The sequence below is a fragment of the Acyrthosiphon pisum genome, chromosome A2 (genome assembly GCF_005508785.2).
Source record: "Acyrthosiphon pisum isolate AL4f chromosome A2, pea_aphid_22Mar2018_4r6ur, whole genome shotgun sequence".
NCBI classification, from domain to species: domain Eukaryota; kingdom Metazoa; phylum Arthropoda; class Insecta; order Hemiptera; family Aphididae; genus Acyrthosiphon; species Acyrthosiphon pisum.
In genome coordinates, this window is record NC_042495.1 from 102872858 (window position 1) to 102892337 (window position 19480).

General features: G+C 29.3%; 2 protein-coding genes across 11 annotated transcripts; one reads left to right on the forward strand and one right to left on the reverse strand.

Moving 5' to 3' along the window:
- The first annotated feature begins 449 nt into the window (after positions 1 to 449).
- Positions 450 to 5634, forward strand: LOC100161661 (kinesin-like protein KIF3A). 2 transcript variants are annotated; one of them, XM_001950115.5, is made up of 9 exons: positions 451 to 688; positions 771 to 977; positions 1039 to 1244; positions 1477 to 1667; positions 1722 to 1861; positions 1929 to 2126; positions 2574 to 3296; positions 4066 to 4188; positions 4637 to 5634. In XM_001950115.5, exons 1-9 carry the CDS (start codon positions 686 to 688, stop codon positions 4724 to 4726), a joined length of 1881 nt encoding a protein of 626 aa, XP_001950150.1. In that variant the 5' UTR covers positions 451 to 685; the 3' UTR covers positions 4727 to 5634. The 2 variants fall into 2 exon arrangements, with proteins under 2 accessions (XP_029345160.1, XP_001950150.1); XM_029489300.1 differs by lacking the exon at positions 1039 to 1244 and having other exon boundaries at positions 450 to 688.
- Positions 4924 to 19394, reverse strand: LOC100167783 (dual specificity protein kinase CLK2). Of its 9 annotated transcripts, none has more exons than XM_001951264.4 (12): positions 19055 to 19394; positions 17180 to 17307; positions 12257 to 12452; positions 7965 to 8046; positions 7402 to 7468; positions 6923 to 7039; positions 6766 to 6856; positions 6533 to 6703; positions 6334 to 6463; positions 6132 to 6276; positions 5958 to 6063; positions 5709 to 5894 (listed from the first exon to the last, which is right to left on the reverse strand). In XM_001951264.4, exons 2-12 carry the CDS (start codon positions 17305 to 17307, stop codon positions 5709 to 5711), a joined length of 1419 nt encoding a protein of 472 aa, XP_001951299.1. In that variant the 5' UTR covers positions 19055 to 19394. The 9 variants fall into 9 exon arrangements, with proteins under 9 accessions (XP_008183425.1, XP_008183424.1, XP_001951299.1 ...); XM_029489302.1 differs by having other exon boundaries at positions 7965 to 8043; positions 19055 to 19389; XM_016804641.1 differs by lacking the exons at positions 17180 to 17307; positions 19055 to 19394 and adding an exon at positions 13034 to 13083.
- Between the last annotated feature and the right edge of the window lie 86 nt (positions 19395 to 19480).

The following is a 19480-nucleotide window of genomic DNA, read 5'->3' on the forward strand; positions in this document are numbered from 1 at the left end:
GTATACCTATAGCGCATATGGCATAGGTATATTATATTATATGAGTTATGAGTATAGTACGGTACCTATACCTATTTATGTTTTTGTTTGATTACCTACCAACTAAATTCAGATAACTGTTTGCAATTTTTTCTCTACCATTCAAATTATATAGATATCTATACAAATAAATAAATAATAAATACAATAATGGCATTTAACTTTTAAGTCTTTAAGATATTATTTCAAATACTTACCGCCCCCCCCCCCCCCCCCCCAAAAATAGTAAAAAAACCAAAAAAACGGTTTTTAAAAATAAAAAGATTTTGGACTTATTTTACATGACGCATAATAATATTACACATATTTTATAATTCATGCCATTCGTGGTACTAATCCGATGATTATAATTTATAATAAAGTTGTACTAGGTCGGGTCAACAACACTTTTGCTTTAACCTTATCATCCGATATTAAAGCGAATTGTGATACTAGCAAGTAACAACTAATTTTCAATCCTTATATGGCCACCGACTTAAATAATAGCAATACAGAACAGGTGTACCTACTACCTACCTATCTAACAGATTCTAATTAGGTTGGGTTAATATTATTCATTGTAATAATGCAACATTCAATTTATAGTCAATTACAGACTACAGTAAGCATGTTCTAAGTATAATAGCATTTACTAAAATCAAAAACCATGGTAAGTTGAATAATCAATATCATTTGACTTATTGACTTCATTATTTTAGTATACCTGTCTATTGTATTTTATTATTTCAAAGGTGTACAGCGCTGGAGAAATAGAAAATGTCCGCGTTGCAGTACGTTTGCGACCTTTAAGCAAAAAAGAGAAATCCTCAGGTTGTGTGCCCGTGGTAGTGGCCGATCCTGAGAATGCAGCTGTTTTTGTGCAAAATCCAAACCCATCACATGTTGGTCCTCCAAAGACTTTCATGTTCGATTTGGTTTTTGATTCCGATTCGAAACAAGTGAGTTGATTCTTGGTTAATAATTTTAATCGGTTATCATTTAACGAGTGAAATTCAATAGTTGGATGTGTATAATGAAGTGGCACGACCAATTGTTGACAAAGTTTTCGATGGCTTCAACGGAACAATATTTGCTTACGGACAGACTGGTACAGGCAAAACATTTACAATGGAAGGATCTCATGTATCTCCCGAGCTTAACGGAATAATTCCGAATTCATTTGCCCATATATTTGGTCATATTGCTAAAGCGAAGGAAGATGTTAAGTAGGTTTTGTTAGTTATATTGCATAGAACGATGTTTAAATAGTTTGCACTTGTGCACAGATGTACCTCTTTAGATCTCTCTCTCTCAAAAAAAAAAATAATAATAATAATAATACAAATCATACGAGTGGTAAATTATATACCATTACAGTTATTTTAGACATTTACCTGTCTTATCATATTCTTAACCTAAACCATATATTTGTATGTTATTTTATTTTGTTTTTATTAGGTTTTTGGTTAGTGTTTCTTACTTTGAAATTTACAATGAAGGCGTTTACGACTTGTTGAGTAAACATGTGTCTACTGAGTTGGAAGTAAAAGAGAGACCAGATGTTGGTGTGTATGTGAAAGATTTGTCAACATATGTGGTAAATAATGCAGATGATATGCACCAACTGCTGATGACTGGAAACAAAAATCGCAAGTACTTAAAATAATGAATATAGGACAACTAATTTGGTGTTTAATTTTTAGGCGCCACTGCTGCAACAGCTATGAATTCTGAAAGTTCCCGGTCACATGCTATATTTTCAATTACTATAGAAACTAGTCGACCTGACGTTACCGGCGAGTACCATGTCAAAGTTGGCAGACTTCGATTGGTTGACTTGGCAGTAAGTTTCAATGTTAGTTGCTCTTGTCATTGATATACCATTAAGTCGCACACATTTATTCATGAAGGGCTCCGAACGACAATCAAAAACAGGTGCTCTTGGTATAAGATTTAAAGAGGCAACAAAAATTAATTTATCCTTATCAACTCTTGGAAATGTAATTTCTGCGTTGGTTGATGGCAAGTCTACTCACATTCCATATCGCAATTCAAAACTCACACGGATATTACAAGATTCTTTGGGAGGAAACTCGAAAACCGTTATGGTAAATTAATAACTTATTTTACAGCCGTAATCTGGTATATTTTTACAAATCGATGGCATAGTGTACACATGTTGTGAAATTTTTGTAATTGTTCAGGAGAACGATAATTGTGATTTTATTTCACGCAGATTACATGCACTACAACAAACGCGCCGACCTCTAGCAGACTTAATATTTACTATACACTTACAACATTTGTACACAATATGTAGAAAGTTGTTAACAAGACAACCATGCAAAAAACTCATTTTTCAGAATTTTGCACTTACAACATGTGTACACTATGCCATCGATATTGTGTACTTAATTTTCTAATTTTTTTTTTTTATTCCATCAATTAAAATACTAAGATACAATTATAATTTTCAATATTTTTAATTAATTACATCTATAAGCAAAGCTTGTAATGATAAATGTATTGTTATGTTATTTATTAAATTTGTTTAGTGTGCTACTGTGGGACCAGCAGGTTTCAACTATGATGAAACTATTAGCACTTTACGATATGCCAACCGAGCCAAGAATATTCAAAATACATCCAAAGCTAATGAAGATCCTAAGGAAGCATTGCTCAGACAATTTCAAATGGAAATTGAAGCTTTGAAAAAGCAAATAGATGATAGTAGTAAGGGTCTTAGTGAAGCAGACGATGATGGTGAGGAGGAAGGAGAAGAAGAAGGGCTGGTTGTCGGAGCTTCTGAAGAAGTAGCTAACGCAGTGCAGAGCAAACGTGAAGAATTGGATGCAGCACGCCAAGAAATGATTAGGTTAAAGGAGAAACTGGAGAATATGGAGAAAAAAATAATTGTGGGTGGTGAGAATCTATTAGAGAAGTCTGTGGCACAAGAGAAGTTGTTAGAGGATTCAGCAAAAGAGCTATTAGATAGAAAATCTAGACAGATGAATTTAAACATGCGTTTACAAGAAGTGCAAGCTGAAAAGATGGATACTGAAGATAAATACAGTGGTCTACAAGAGAGATCAGGTGCATTAAGTAAGAAATTGAAAAAATTATCAGCAGCTATTTTAGCTGTAAAAGAAGATCTAAAAGATACTGAAGACGAGAGCAAAAGAGAAATAGTGGAATTAAAACAGATTCTAAAACAGACATCCAAGGAGTTAAAGATGCAAGAAGTCATTATTGAGCATTTTGTCCCCGATGATTACTTGGTAAGCTATTAAGATTTAAATTATTTTTATTAAAAATGTTGTTATTATATTAAATAATTCATTATGATCATTGATTAATCAAAGTATTTCAAGAACTTCCGTTTTACCTAAAAATGAATTTTGTTTTTAATAGGACGTAATACCAAAATGTGTTGTTTACATCTTGCTTACACATTACATTACAAAATTTACTTTCATCAGTTTTAATTTTGTGTCTACTTAAATATTAGTGAATTGACCTATTATAAAATTCAAAGGTAAGAATTATCTGTAACCTCTTATTGGAGTTTTACAATATTAAAATTTTTAATCGTGTTATGAACATTTTTAAATATTAATACTTATTACCTTATAATTTAAAATATTGTGTTTGAAAATAGTGTCAATTAACATTAAAGTTAATCACACAAAATTGGAATTGCTGAATATATATTTTGGTATGTTAGGTATAGATACAAGATATTCTTAAAAGGATGTTTCAATTCCATTATTTGCATTTTTCTTTCAACTAACTACAAATTCCACAAATGCCAAGAACTATCTGACTTAGTTTTTCAATAATTATTAGCACCTATGCTGCCATAAATATTTTTACTCTTAAAGTAATTAATGAAAAACAATTTCGTCATAACTAAACTCTATGAAATTTCCTCTAATTAATTGTTTTCAGTTATGAATGGGTGGTTTTCATTCATCCTATCTAGATTATGTAATTTATGCCATTAAAAGGTGTTGCGTCACATATGTACCTATGTTTTACTTATATCAGGAACTTATAAAAAAGAATTCATTTTGGAACGAAGAAATTGGAGAATGGGAACTAAGATGTGTAGCATATACTGGGAATAACATGGCAAAAGAGTTACCCAATGATGAAGAAATTACGTTTGAGGTATGTTACACTATAGTAACTATAATAACATATTATTTTATTTAGATTTTAGTATTACACTAAATACACTATTATTTTCAAAAAAATAAATGTCTAAAACTTTAAATTAAATATTGAACTAGAAAAATTATGTAAAAATAAATCTTCTATAAATTACTTGGAATGTCATATGCATTTTCATGAGATAATCTGAATATTTGAACAGGGATGAACTAAGTACAATTACATTTTTTAATAAGGGAAAAACATTGTACTCTTTAAGTTAATTATAGTTGGCAAATTTTTATTTTAAGAATAAAAATGTTAATACTAATCAACACTTGAATATTTGAGCTATTTTTATTAATATAACATTAATAGGCAATAGCTGTTCTGGTTGAAGAGCATTAACCATTATAAATAATCAAAAACTGTTTTTATTAAAAAAATAAATAAAATTGTGTTTTAGACTCGCAGACCAGATTTTTCACATGTGTATCTGACTTACAAAGACAAAGCACAGGCCAGATCAAAGTCGAGAACTGGAAAACGAACTTGATTTTTTTCTTCTAGATAATGTATCTTTTTGTATTTATTTTTAGTCATAACAAAACCCTAGTCATATTTATTCTTTTTATAAGAATATATCACAACTTGCATACTTAAATATATTTTTGTTCACTCAGTCTATTTAATTTTGATTTTAAATAACTTGTTCATAATGTAATTGTTATAAGTCTAAATAAAAGCATAAACTTTGTTTTACTCATACTTTATTATATGAAATGTACAGTTTTTGGACAGTGAACTGTTTCCATCAATAATAAATAAAAGTACTTAATTTTTAATCCAGAAATGTTATGATAATTTCTTGGGTATAATATGTACAGCATAGTTATAATTATTTTTTTACCAACATTTATTCTTTGTAGATGTTGGATCTTTAGATAGAAATAATCAGTAAATAAAAAGAAAATTACAGTGAATTTTGAACAAATTATTAGGTAGTAAATATATAAAAAAACTCACTGTTAGTATAAATGTATCATTTCGAGTTAGGACAAAATGTGTGATATTCTCATGAATAGAAATTTATTAGAAATTACTAACAATATCTTCAATTATTAGGATACAATAGGTTTATCATTTTAAAGCTTATTCAAATTATAAACGGTGTCTATAAAATTGTAAATGTTTTATGCTTCCTTCAGTATATCAAACTTTTACAATTTTTTTAGATAACCCGTATATAAAAATGTAATTATGAACAAAGAATTTTGAATACATTAAAAATATTTCTATTCGTGGGAGGGAAAATAATATCTTAAGTTAAACTTCATAAATCTACTAACACTTAACGCGAAAGATTACAAAAGTAACTATATACAAATTATGTATATATCGTTTTCTTTATCTTATCCTAGCTAATGTTACTTAACAAGGCCAGTTAAAAAAAAAAAAAAAAAACAATTGGCATCTCAATTAGAAGAGACGCTCAAGCCAGAGGTGCATGTTTAGCGACCACGGCTGTTACGACATTTTCATCTGGACAGTGAATGTGATCTTTCTTCTTTGTCATGAAGTCTCTGGTGAGCGGGTAGTTTATAAAAGAATTGGTGGTCTAAAGCTTCCTCCATGGTCATGCGTTGAGTTGGCTCGTATTTGAGCAATTGAGAGATCAAATCGAACAATAGCCGGTGGTCTTCCTCTTCAGAGCTCATGTATCTCTAAAAAGGAAATTAAATTATTTTAATTATTAAAGCTAATTAAATGTAATTAATTTTACTTACCTTTAAGGGTTTGCAATTTTCTCTAACATATCGTCCAGCAGAACTGGATTGGTCCCAATCTAATTTGCTATGATAGAAATATTTTGTTTTACTTCTTCTGGCCATCCTATCCAAATTTATAATTCATAATTCATAATTCATAATTATTGAAATAATCAATAAACAAATGTTTACTTGTAAGGTATTGAGCCAAGAATTCGCTCCATCATTGCCAGGTGTTCACGATTGTCATGTGTTTGGAATAATGTGATGCCCAAATAAAGTTCAAAAATAATACATCCGATAGACCATACATCACATGGTTGAGCCCAACCAAGTTCTAAAATAATATTAACATGAAAATTTATATAAGTGAAGGAGGAGAGAAATATTTTACCCAAAATAACTTCAGGTGCTCTATAATGTCTTGTTGATACGACTGTACTATGGTGTTCATCGTCAAATGTGGCACTACCAAAATCAATCAATCGTACTTCGGTATCCTTGATCATTTTATACGCACGCTTCTGTGCAACACCAATTTGAATTAATATATTTATAATTGATAAGAAAAGGTTCACAATATTATACATTACCTTTTTTTGATTATATTGTGTATCATATTCAGATTTGACAAAAAGTATATTTTCTGGTTTCAGATCAGTATGTGTCAATTTATTGCGATGTAAAAATCTGACAGCATAACATAATTGATAAGATATATGCCGTACCTGGTCAACTGTATATGGTTGATAGTTATTTTCTTTCTGTAAAAATGATTTATATAATAGTTTTAATTTATCATTTAGTTTATATAGGAAAAGCTTACCAAAAAGTCAAAAACACTTAGTCCCAACAATTCAAATCCAATACATACATGTCCGCCAAATTCGAAGTTATCAATCATTCGAACACAAAGACTAACAACAAAATATAAAACAATATTCAAACGATGTTTTGATAATAATTGAAGTTTAATGTCATACTTTTTACTTTCTGGATCCTTTGCATTTAGTTTTTCTAAGGCATTAATTTCTAAACGAGCGGCTTCTCGGTATTTTTCAACATTTTTTATTATTTTGACCGCAGCAATTTCATCACGACTGAAAAATTTGCAATTTTAATATATTAACATTAAAATATTTTTATATCTTTTGGTTTGGCTTATATTAATAATAAGATTTAAAGGTAATTAAACATCTGTCAAAATGCCAAATGGGCCCTCCCCCATCTACATTAAAATATATAATAGATACACTGTTTGAAATTAGCGGAAATATTTAAATAAAATTATAGACAATTCTATATTTAAATTATAGGTAGGTATATCAATGTGTCGATTTAGATTTACATGATAAACATTGATAAGACTTCAGTTATAAATGATGATTAATAAATAATAATATTTTTATTAGTATTGTACGACAAATATATATGAAAACAAAAATAATGATTTATTACTTACTTTTTCAGACATTTGGCACTCACTACCTTTCCAAAAGTACCTTCTCCAAGGGTTTGGATGATTTGATCTGAAATTTGTCAAAGTATACTAGATTAATACAAATATAAAGAAAAGATTGCATCCTCTGCTGGGACAGACCATGGACCTTGATAATATTATAACAATTAAACAATAGTTCAATAGATTTAAGCAAATCTCATATTTGCAAATACCAGGTGAAATTTTTACGAAAATTAAACACGAGAATTCGGAGAAAAATGTTCTCTTATAAATAATTATTAAAATCAGAAAAAAATATTTAGCGAAATTATAGGATATTTTTTCATTAATTTCTCATTAGTCAAAACAGTAATAGTAATGATAATGCAATGTATATAAAAATATTGACAACCAAATATTAAGTTTATGAGAAAAAGTATTTAGTTGTCCCCATTCAGCCAAAAACCACAAATGCACGCGCTTATGTTTCATCCACATATCATTTTTGTACTTTACTGTTTTTTTGTATTTTTTTTTTTAGTAAGAGTAAGTAATCATTTTTAAAATGTAACTGGTTCACGAACATCTATCGGCCAGATTGTCTCCATTTTTGTATATCAGATGTCCCTCTTCGTCATCCACAATGACTGGACTTCTTGCTCGCTGCTGTTGAGGGTGATCAAACAGTTGCCGTAATTGTTGTCCCAATATTCATCATGTATTCGGTAGGAATTGATTAATAGACGCCCGGCACACACACACACGCGAATTGTTGATGGCCGATTGGTATTCGTACGGGATTTGTACATTCAGGTGGCGCACCCATTTTCAGCAGTTGCGTGTTTTATCGCCCGCAATCATAAAGACAGAAGGACACAAGGCAAAGGAAAGCCTCGTTAACAACTTTTTTCATATACATATACATATTCTTACAAATATAAGTGTTATTTTATATATATTTTTGTTGAAATATATATAAATTAACTATAATATAGTGTGTGAATGTGTATGTTTGGGTTTAAAAATAAAAATCAATAAAAAAAAAAAATATTCTACCTTTTATATATTGTATATTATACAACCAAACAAATGTCACATTAATGTAAATCATGGATTACATGGTTATCAATTATCATTATAATTCTATTAGCATAAAATATTTAATTTATTTAAGAATTAATTTTTGAATATTACCTTTTTTATTTTAGAAAACTGCCAAAGACCCATTGTTAATTGTAAACTAACAAAGAAATTATATTATTAAAAACACTAAATGTAGTCAATAGAATGTAAGTCATTAGAGAATTTATAGTCTTATCATATTAAACATTAAAAATAATAGTTACTATTTACTACTTATTATTTATGGCTTATAAGCATGAAGCAATAATTATTTGTCGGTATGCAATATTGTTTAATTTAATTTAACATAAATTGATTTAAATATTTTTTAACCTTCAACTATCATATTATTGATACAATTAATTTTTTTATTTGATTATTTGTAGACTTGTTTTTATAATATTGGCTGCACAAAATATCCACTTACAAAAAAAAAACGAGTAATACAGCTAACAATACATGAAATAAAAATTCCTGTGTTTTCAAATTAACTATTTATTTTCAATATTAATCAAATATTCTTTAAGAAGATGCTATACCCGCATGTATTGTCTCCGTTTTACAATTAATGTAAAACATTGCAAAAACTGTTTAGCGCGAGTAAGAACCACTCAGTAGTCCAAGCTGAGCAGCCAAAGTTTTACACTATAAAGAGGAGAATATTTACTGTGCAACGTTGTTTTTATTTTTTCAAAATCAGAACAAAAAAAATTCACTATAAAAAAAATAATGGATTTTCTTGAATTACTTTTTTTCTAGTTCTGACATTGAAAATATAAAAACGATGTTGCATAGTAAATGTTCTCCTCTTTATAGTGTGACAATTTGGTTGCTTAGCTTGGACTACAGTCCGAGTGGTTCTTACTCGCGCAAAACAGTTTTTACTATGTTTTAACTTATAAGACAGAGATAACACGTCATGCGGGTGTAGCGTCCTATAAACGCGTAAACAACACAAGGTATATGAAGGGGATGGTGGGGGAGGAATAAAATAACATTAACTTAATGTTGAACACGCTCGAAAATAGATAGCTCAGCATGGCCTATATATTTTGAGAACTGTTGGCGAGCAGCGGTAAAGGGTGCCCCCTCTTACTAAAACGACCAACCAATTACACAATTATCATTTTTCACGATTTTCGTAAACAAATTTTCAAATACATTTTTGTGATTCCCATATGATATAAATACGAATTTACGCTCGAGGGGCAATTATTATAAATTAGAATAAATTCGAAATAATCGTAAAAAGAGTTACTTTCCGAAAGCAGAATCGGGATCAAATAGATAAATTTTTAGAGTCTAATGAATACAATTTTTTTATATTTCGCACACTTAGGAAGGACCAACTTTTTTATTTTATAATTAATTAAAAATGAGTGAAAACAGTTATTTCGTCAATTGCATTTACTCGATGTTACAAATGATAATTTTAACTTGTTTTCTTTAATTAAAATAGATCAACGTATGTAAATCCTATACATACAACACACGTGACAAACTTACGCCACTGCTCACAGAAGAGGTAAGAATGGAAGAATACTTTTGTTGGCACTTAGTCAAAACACTAGGAGTATCATCGGTTTCCTCGTCATTGTCCAAGGCTGAATATTTCATAATCAATGTTTGTATCTCCTTACGCCTGGCTTCACGCTCCGTTATCACGGGGTCTACAACTTGTGCTACAGGTTCGGGTGTATGTATTGTAGCAGTGATGGTTGTAGGAGACCGTTTTAATGGTCGTATGGATAAAAGTACGTTGGGTTTATGGCGACGATACGGGGTCTTTTCACGTGGTGTTTGATGAACAAACGGATAAGCCTTTTCTGATAACAAAACTGTGGTAGCACTTTTGGTGAGGGGCCTTTGTTGTCTTCGGTAACGGTGGGCATCTAAAGCGGATAAATAACGATCTTCATTACGCACAGAGTATCCAGATGAATGAAACGGGCTAGGAAGATAGGAAGACGATGACGATGACGAAGGAATATTATGATTTCGCGATGTTTCGACGGGTTTGAGTTCAGGTTTACGGATACACTCGGATGGACCACGAGATCGTCCGGTTATGCGGTTAATAAGACTAGAACAAGAATCTGATAACATTTGAGTGACACTAACTGTCGACGATCGAGCGTACCTAGTGCGGCGCTTTTCGGACGGAGCGTGGCCATTCATATCCGGAGGAAACATTAACCGAACTTATAAATTTAAATTAAAAACGTAATAAAATAAATTGAAAATAAATAAATCGAAGCGTCTATTGAATGATCTAATGTATCTACATGGCCCTGGTTCGGAAAACTGTTGGTCAACTGTATTGTGGACCTGGCATACATGAAGCGGCCCTCGCACATTGAGGCAATCTTCCAAAAAATCTATTTCTGTGTCAACCGGACAGTGTAGAAAAAAAATCCCGACCTCTTCTGTAGAAGTGAAACGTGGGCCACACGTCACAGGCTTTGTTGACAAAATTTTATTTTTTCTTCCCCCACAAATGAAAATATTAAAGTATTAATGACTAGTAGTGGCCTTCAAAAACATTTATATATACAATATACACATGTATATAATATATAGGTACTAACATAATATATAATATGTATTGAAAAACAACGTCTAAAGTTTAGGTATACTGTTAATATTTATAAAAATACTCCAATAAGTAGGTTTATCTTTTATATTTTATACAACTTAATAAAATAATAAATCAATATTTAATTCATTGTTAAAAATTCTATTTTTTGGCCTAATTCTTTATTACTTCCAATTATTGTAATTTTCCAACAATAAATATTTTTAGTAGCTAAATAATAATTTTCATACTAAATAATAAAAAATACATTGCTGTATTTTTTTTTTTAACCAAATTATTTATAATAAATTATTGTCATAATTATACTATATGATAAATTTAAACACAATTTATCAAGAAAATGATTAAAAATACATGTTTTTTTTAAAAATAAAAACATACAATAAATATGTACAAGTATTCTTAGTTATTACTTATTAGTAACTAATTTGATAATAAATACTACTTTAGATAATACTGACTGGGTTTACGGGCCACCAATGAGCATCTACTAACACAGCAGCAGGCGGTTGGGGTGGTCTGACCCTGTGTGTAGTTCTGGATGAACGATTACGACTGTGTTGTCTAACCACAGCACTATCCGTATGATGCCATGGTGGTACAGGCCGTCGCCTGAGGGCATGCTCCTCGACAAACATAAGTGCAAACACGACATCCAACAGCCTACTGGAGGTGTGATGTTATTTTCGAAACTGAGCCAGAAGTTTAGAGAGAGCGCGTTTCGATAATATAAATTATGGAGAGACGTATAGTTTATATTTAGATGGCATGTGATTGCAAATGAGGAAAATAAACTGTAAAGAATTCAGTATTAAAATCCCTCTCCCAGTGAATCTACTAGTTTAGACAAATATATATTACTAATTATAGAATCAGTTTTCCACATTGTATACACCAATTTAATTGGACCCTAACGTCTGTTACACACATGTTTTAGTAGATACCTAATAGTAGGGAAGTTTCTGTTTAAACTATCCAATTTTTATTTGCTATAAATTGTATTAATAGAAAGCTAGTTATGGCACAACGCCAACTGTTTAGAATTTGCAAAAATTGTATCTAAGTTTTTAAATTTATTTAATTAATGTGACATTTGTTATTGATTTCCAAATACCAGACAGATATTATACATAAAAGCATTTTTTTAGAACTACTGACCTTTGAGTGTGACCGTTCTTTATGTCTATGGTGTCTATGATGCATCTTTTCATCTCCGCTTCCAGGTGATGGATGGCGCCTAAGTCTACGACGTTGATGATTGGTTGAACCAGGAGACCTACGATGACTGCGCTTGTATCGACGTTCTGCACTTGTTCCTTGATCATGCATTCGTGAACGATTACAACGTTCATTACTGAAATGATAGATATTTTATCTATTTTAGTGTATTGATTGACAGCTATTGTTAGTATTATATAATAAACAAAATACTAATAAAGGTATTTTATGATTAGACAGATCTATCTACAAGGATTAAAATTAAATTTCTTTGATAAACATCGGAACAATGACATGATAAATTAAAAATCTGAAAGTGCACATTACATCTGTTAAAGGGAAATTGCACGTTTAATAATAATTAATATTCATAAAATGATGGCTTATTTTTTAAAAACAAAATATTAAATTAGGTAGGCATATTTTAGATAATAAAATATCATAACTGTGATAAGTTTCAGGATATTGTGTTTTGATAAAATGTGCCCTCTGAACACAGAATGCAAGTAATGATGCATAGGTTATCTGAGATTTTATAGTTTTATGAAATATGTAAACAAAAACAGTTTAAAAGTTATAACTTATAACAAACAAAATTTAAGTAGGTAATGGAAAGTTTATCAGATGTTAACTTAGATTAGGAAAAATAAGACTAAAATTTAAATGAAATTACAAAAAACTAGTTATTATTAAAAGTTAAATATAATGTTAAAATACCTGTACAATAAAATAAGTTCAGCAACAGTAGGCATAGTTTAAAATGTTTAGTAATAAATTCACATTCAATTTTTTATTTTACCAATTTGACTAATATTTTTTTAATAATGTCAGAGCACAACCAAACAGCCTTGCTGATTGAAATATAGTGATAGAATTATACAAGGTTGTGTGTAGAAGATAACCCATTATACGTTTACAAACTGCAAACTATACACTATTATAACTATTCATACCAAATATGGAAACTCACTTGTCACAGAAAAAAAAAACTTACATAATATTTACAAAATAGTAGAATACTATAAATCGCAACTACCGAAATAATGTTATTTTCTGCTCTAAATGATAGGCATATAATATTATATACATAAAAAACCAAGAATTAACAACATTTAGTTTATAAATGTCTTTTAATTTCAAGGTTAATTAAGATGTTATTTAGAATTATTGTTTACAATATAGGTACACTAGCTACATACAAACAATTGATTAAAGTTACCCATATGTTATAAAAATAAACAAAAAAAAAAAATTTAATTTATAAAATTAACCTATTTTTGTTATCAGTAATATAATATGTAACTATTAGAAACGAATAGGTAGTAGGTAGCCTTTATTATTTTATTTTATAGAATTTTAAACGTAATACATTTGTTTGTTTTGAAACACATAATTCTAAAAGGTATGTATTTGATGGTTTAAATAGTTATAAAATAAAATTACATATTATGTATTATGTAATTCAACATGACTTGAGAAATAAATCATGGATTAAATGTTATGTAGATACACATAAAATGTTTTTTTGAGATAATATGATGATTAGTTTAAGCATAAAAATATAAAAACAAATTGATTGCGAAAGTCTTAAAAATCATATTTATTTGGAACGTTTATAACAGCGTTAAAATGGTTTTAGGTCAATGGATACTTATATTTGCATCGGTAAACATAACCATCAATAAGAAAGTGAGTGTACATGGGCCATGGTTCACAAACTGTTATATTTTCATCCTACAAACATTCTTAGTGTTAGTTAAACTCGGTAATATAATAATATAATTGTTATTTCAAAACTATTGTTTATTAGTGAATATTTTAAATCTGTTTCTTTATAATAAACAAACTTTATAAAAAAAAATGGAATTCATAATTATAAAAACAGATTTTAAATTAAAGATTTTTGAAATTTTGTTGTAATTCAAAAACGAATAACTGTAAATACTTGAAATTTTCAATATTAGCATAAAATAAACTTGTAGTAATATAAGCTGACAGACCGTGTTTTCTAAGAATCATGTTTTGTATACAATAATTTTATATAGTGATTTTGTTATGTACAAACTCAAACAATGTATTTCATTTAAGTTGGAAGTATTAACAATAACAAATTGGTTCTATTGAACACCAATTTGGTGTGTTGGTATGGGTTGGACATATAGTTTGTTTAATTATCAAGTGTCCAAAAAAGATCTGCTACCATTATGAATATATATGATATCATTAAGGTGTAATTCTATTTTCTAATAATGTTACAACCCTAATTGTTTATTTTTTCCTAAAAGACTAAAATAATATCAACATTTTTCTACTTATATATTTTTTTAATCTTGCTCACTACCTATTAAAAACACAATTGGTCTTTGTTTTTGTTTGACCTCAGTCACTAATGTGAGCATCGGCTGGCGTTGCTAGTTCCCAGATAGAACCATTTAGGCTTTTGTAAAAAATTCTTGCTCAACATACGCTTGTTTCTAAATCAACATTAATCACCCTACAAAATGCTAACAGCAATAGTAGCCGATGCTTAAGATTAATAAAAAAAAAATAAGATTAATTATTAACGTAAATGAGGTAAATAATAAAGGGATATATTATTTAATATTACAATAATGAAGTGCGATTGGATAAAAAAAATCCATACAAGCTACAGAATAAGATATGATGAACTAGTATTAAAATGTTATTAGTACACGTCAAATGGGATGGAACTATGGAAGAAATATACGACTGCCCTTGAATGAAATATTTGAGTATCAACCTCATCTAATGATATTTTCTTTAACTATTAGAGAAAGGTGTAAGTAAAGATATTTAACTGTATACTACAATTACAAAAATGTGATGACATATAGATATGTTTACATGTACTCATTTAAAATGTATACATTTTTAACTGCCAACAGGAGCTTCTTATATCAACTTCTTACCAACCATCATCTTTACTTGGTAATACTAGTCCATTATATAAACAAATTCATTTTTAATTATTTTCTATAATATTTAACACTCAGTAAGAACTACAGTCGACTTTCGGTAACTCGAACCTTGATAACACGAAATTTTTAGTAAGTAGAATTCTATTTTTTACTGTAATTCCTAATTCTTAATTTTCTACCAACTGCAAAAAAAAGTTATGTATTAATCTTGTTAACACATTTCCTTGGAACTATAGAAATGTCACTTGAAATTATAATATAGGAATTATGTTAAAGCTTTATTTTTACATTTATGAATGAATTTTTCTAATAAAAATGTAATGTTATACACATTATGTGTATAATATTTATGAACACACACAATATGTTATGTTATATTCTGATTAACTATCTGATGTAATTAATGGTGATCCAAAATATGGCAAGTATTATTTGTTTAATCATATTTTTTATAAATGTTAATTTATATATATAAATACCTGTGTTTTTACGCAAGACGGGGTTAAGGCCCATGTAATAAAAATACCTGTGTATTTAAATACTCGTGAGCTAAAATACTCATATATTTACAACTCAAATACAATTGTATTTCAGTACTTTGCAGTTCTGACTAAACAATTTCTCTACTTTCTGAACTCAATATGATAGAGCCAATCATATTATATTGTGTTTTTTAAGCAAAACTTTTAGATATTCATAACATACTTAAATAATAGGTAGGTAAGTAATCGAGGGCTATACAATTTGTATTATTAATAAATAACCAATTATTTGAATATACATAACGTAACATAAAGTATTTTTGAATTCTGAATTAATATGCAATATACACGGGCTTTAATATAATTTTTACCCGCGTGTCCGGGCTCCATGTACCCGTGTATTCTATTACCCATTCACAAACACGACCCCTAATATAAATCGATATTAGTATAAATAATTTTACACATTTAGATTTGATTATGTATCAGTTTTACTACCTTTATAATCCACTACAATTAATTTTAATCCTTAACACTTTCAACGCCGCTGACGCGTTAAAAATATATACATTTTATATACGATATAATTAAATCGGATTTTTTTTAATAAACTCTAAGACTTAAATGGGCCATTGACAATGAACTCAATTTAAAGGTATGGGTGGTTTTAGTTTTTTCCGTCATTCCTAAAATATTGGACGGCGTTGAACGCGTTAAATAAATGTTATGAAAATTGTAGACTAAGCTATACTGTGTCCAGCAATAGATGTAGACTAATGGTAGAATACTCAGAGGCCTCATATTATGGCCTAACCCAACGGGGTCTTGGTGGACCGAGTATAGAATTGACTAGAAACGAGAAGTTGAGAAAAAATATATTTTCAATGAAATTGACGTTTAGAATAGATTTTTTTCTTCTAAAAGTCACAAATTTCAATTAACTAATGTATCGTGAAATAAATAGTCAAGATATTATATAAAATAATTACCCAATAAGCTATCAAAAATAGATTTTTAACTAATTGAAATGTTTTATGCAATTTATTTTTAAATGTCAATAGGTCTTCTTAATAACTTCTTAATAAATTATAAATATTATATTTAATAATTAATGCCCTCAGATCTCATAATCAAGGCACATTAGATATTTCTGTTACTTGGTTGAATTAGAAAAAATAGTATATTGAAAAAAAAAATTTAGTAATGAAAAATTAAAATTCAACTAAGTAAAGAATAATCTGTAGCATAATAAATTGTCTTCATTGGGCATGACAGTCATTAGGCTATTAAAATATTCAACGGCAATAACTGAAATAAAAAGTTTAAGTAGGTTGTTTCTGAAAGTATTTAAAAATAATAAAAGGTACCTAAATGTTATATTATATATACAATTATCTTTATAAATACAGTACAATAATATGAGTATTTTGTAATAAATATACCTGTAAGATGAGTTATATTCATCTCCTTCTTCATGACGACGTTTACGTCTCGATCGACTACGGGATCTGGAAATTGACTTTGGTGGTTCATATGAACTCGAATTAGCTCTTCTAGATATTCTTGGCATCTGAAATATTAAATTAAACAATTAATACTTTTTATTGCACTAACATTTTTACTTGTACCTATTATTTATTTAGAAAAAAAGATTATTGAATATTTACAAACTATACTTAATTTACATAGGTAAGGCAGACATTAACATAGACATGTAAGCACAATATTAATAAATACAGAGTTTAGTAGAAAACTACTAGGTATCTATTTTGAATTCTATTAAAGAATTATTAAAAACTTATTTAATAGTAAACCCTCAGATCTCATAATCAATGCACATTAAGAACTACCATAATTTTCTTGAATTTCATATAAATTTAAAATAAGTATCTAGTACCTATGAAAATTAATAATGAATTAATGAATACAAAAAATGAAAAAAAAAATTTTATAATTCAAGAAAATTAGGTTGAGTATCAGTTAGCTTATATATTGTCATCATAGGGTACTATTTTCCAGATGATACATTTAAGTTTAATTTCATTATGTATACAATTTTTCTAAATCTCTTAAGATAAAGTGTATTTATTTATTTTCACAATATAGTCCCTAGTCAAAAGTTAGCATACTATACATTTAAGAATAACCAGTTTTGCGCATATCATATTAGATTGATCCTATTATGTCAAAGTTGGCAAAAGATCTAATACAGTTATTTCCGATAAATGGCGTGCGAGAGGCGGTCATGCCGGTCTCGTTAATAGGGATATATGTAATTGAATGTTCACAATAAACCATTCTAATCTGTTATTTTTAAAATTAGAGTTTAAATTTTGAAGTAATTTATGATCATATCAAAACTACACAATTTATATTAATTATAAAAATAACAGAACAAAATTGATTATTGTGAATTTAAAAATTGCCATGTCGTACCTACGTTAGTAGAACAGAGACATCATACACAGATATGGCATCTTCAAAATAGGGGTTTTTATATTAATTTATTAATGTCGCATAAAAGTGTTCACAAATCACAGTAATTAGAAAATATTTAGTTAATCACTAGATAGGTAACAGTAATTGGGTAGTAATAAAATAACATGTAGGTACCTAGAATTTGTTTACTGATAAACCTAAATATGGAAGACATATTACTAGCTGTGTGTAATATATTAAGCAGAAAAAATGTGTAGGTAGGCACCTACACAATATGTTCAAAAGGTCATATTAGTTTAACTTCTAATTTCTTTTTTTTTTGGTAATTACAAATATGATAAATGCATATCCTATACCTAGGTAGAATATACAAAAAAAGAATGTGATCTTATATTGTATAATGAATCCAGTAGCAGAACAATAAATTATAATGAAACGTATCTAGTATTGTATAGTGTAAGGTTAGGTGTACTGTTAGGGATGATCGTGAGTTGAAACGGAGTTAACGAAAACAATTGTTCTGTCATCAGAAAAAACGAAATACCTAGGAGGTATTACTTTCGTAGGTTTTAAAATCCACCGCATTAACGGCCTAAAAGGCTGGCAATCGATAAGTGGGTTGGTTGGTTGTTGTGCGGAACATGCGGTGGATATATTGCGGGGCAAAGATATCAAGACGAGGGAAATGGAAAATAAAAAATGTCGGTCCCAATATTTGTTTTTTAATATTTAAAAATTAGTGATGAAGACGATCGCCATGTTGGATTAATAAGGCAGGGGATGTAGTGAGGGGGGAGGGGCAAGGTGAGGGGAATCGGATTAACTGCCAGCAGCAACATTAAATTAACGTGCAAATGTGCGCGTGAGCGTGTACTTACGATGAATTCCCGGAAGTAACCGGAGGTTAATTTTATTAAGTAAAAAATGTCAAAAGCTTGGGATTCGACGGGTTCGGAAAACGACGGTGGCGGGAATTACTGATTTCAGATGAAACGCTGATGACATCAAACGGCGATTGACCGTGAACTGTTGACGACAAAAAACACAAACACGTCGATAACTCGAGACGTTATAATAGACGAATAGACAATAATCGTATAACGACAACTAATGAGTAACGAAAAACGAGCATAGCCTGTGGCGTATGATCCAAAATAATATGAACCGTGGTAAACACGTACAGTTTTTACGAAACTGGACGAAAACAACGTGAATAAAAAAATGAACACGGGATAGGCCATTGGCCAATAGAATAAGCGATCGGAGGCCTGGGCCAACAGTGTGACCAACACACGGGCGTATCG

Coding starts and splice junctions, on each gene's coding strand:
- LOC100161661 (XM_001950115.5), top strand. Junction 978..1,038: donor TTGATTCCGATTCGAAACAA/GTGAGTTGATTC, acceptor GAAATTCAATAG/TTGGATGTGTATAATGAAGT. Junction 2,127..2,573: donor GAAACTCGAAAACCGTTATG/GTAAATTAATAA, acceptor AAATTTGTTTAG/TGTGCTACTGTGGGACCAGC.
- LOC100167783 (XM_008185202.3), bottom strand. CDS start 10,695: ATGTTTCCTCCGGATATGAATGGCCACGCTCCGTCCGAAAAGCGCCGC. Junction 7,040..7,401: donor AGTGCCAAATGTCTGAAAAA/GTAAGTAATAAA, acceptor CAAATTTTTCAG/TCGTGATGAAATTGCTGCGG. Junction 6,464..6,532: donor CACAATATAATCAAAAAAAG/GTAATGTATAAT, acceptor GGTGTTGCACAG/AAGCGTGCGTATAAAATGAT.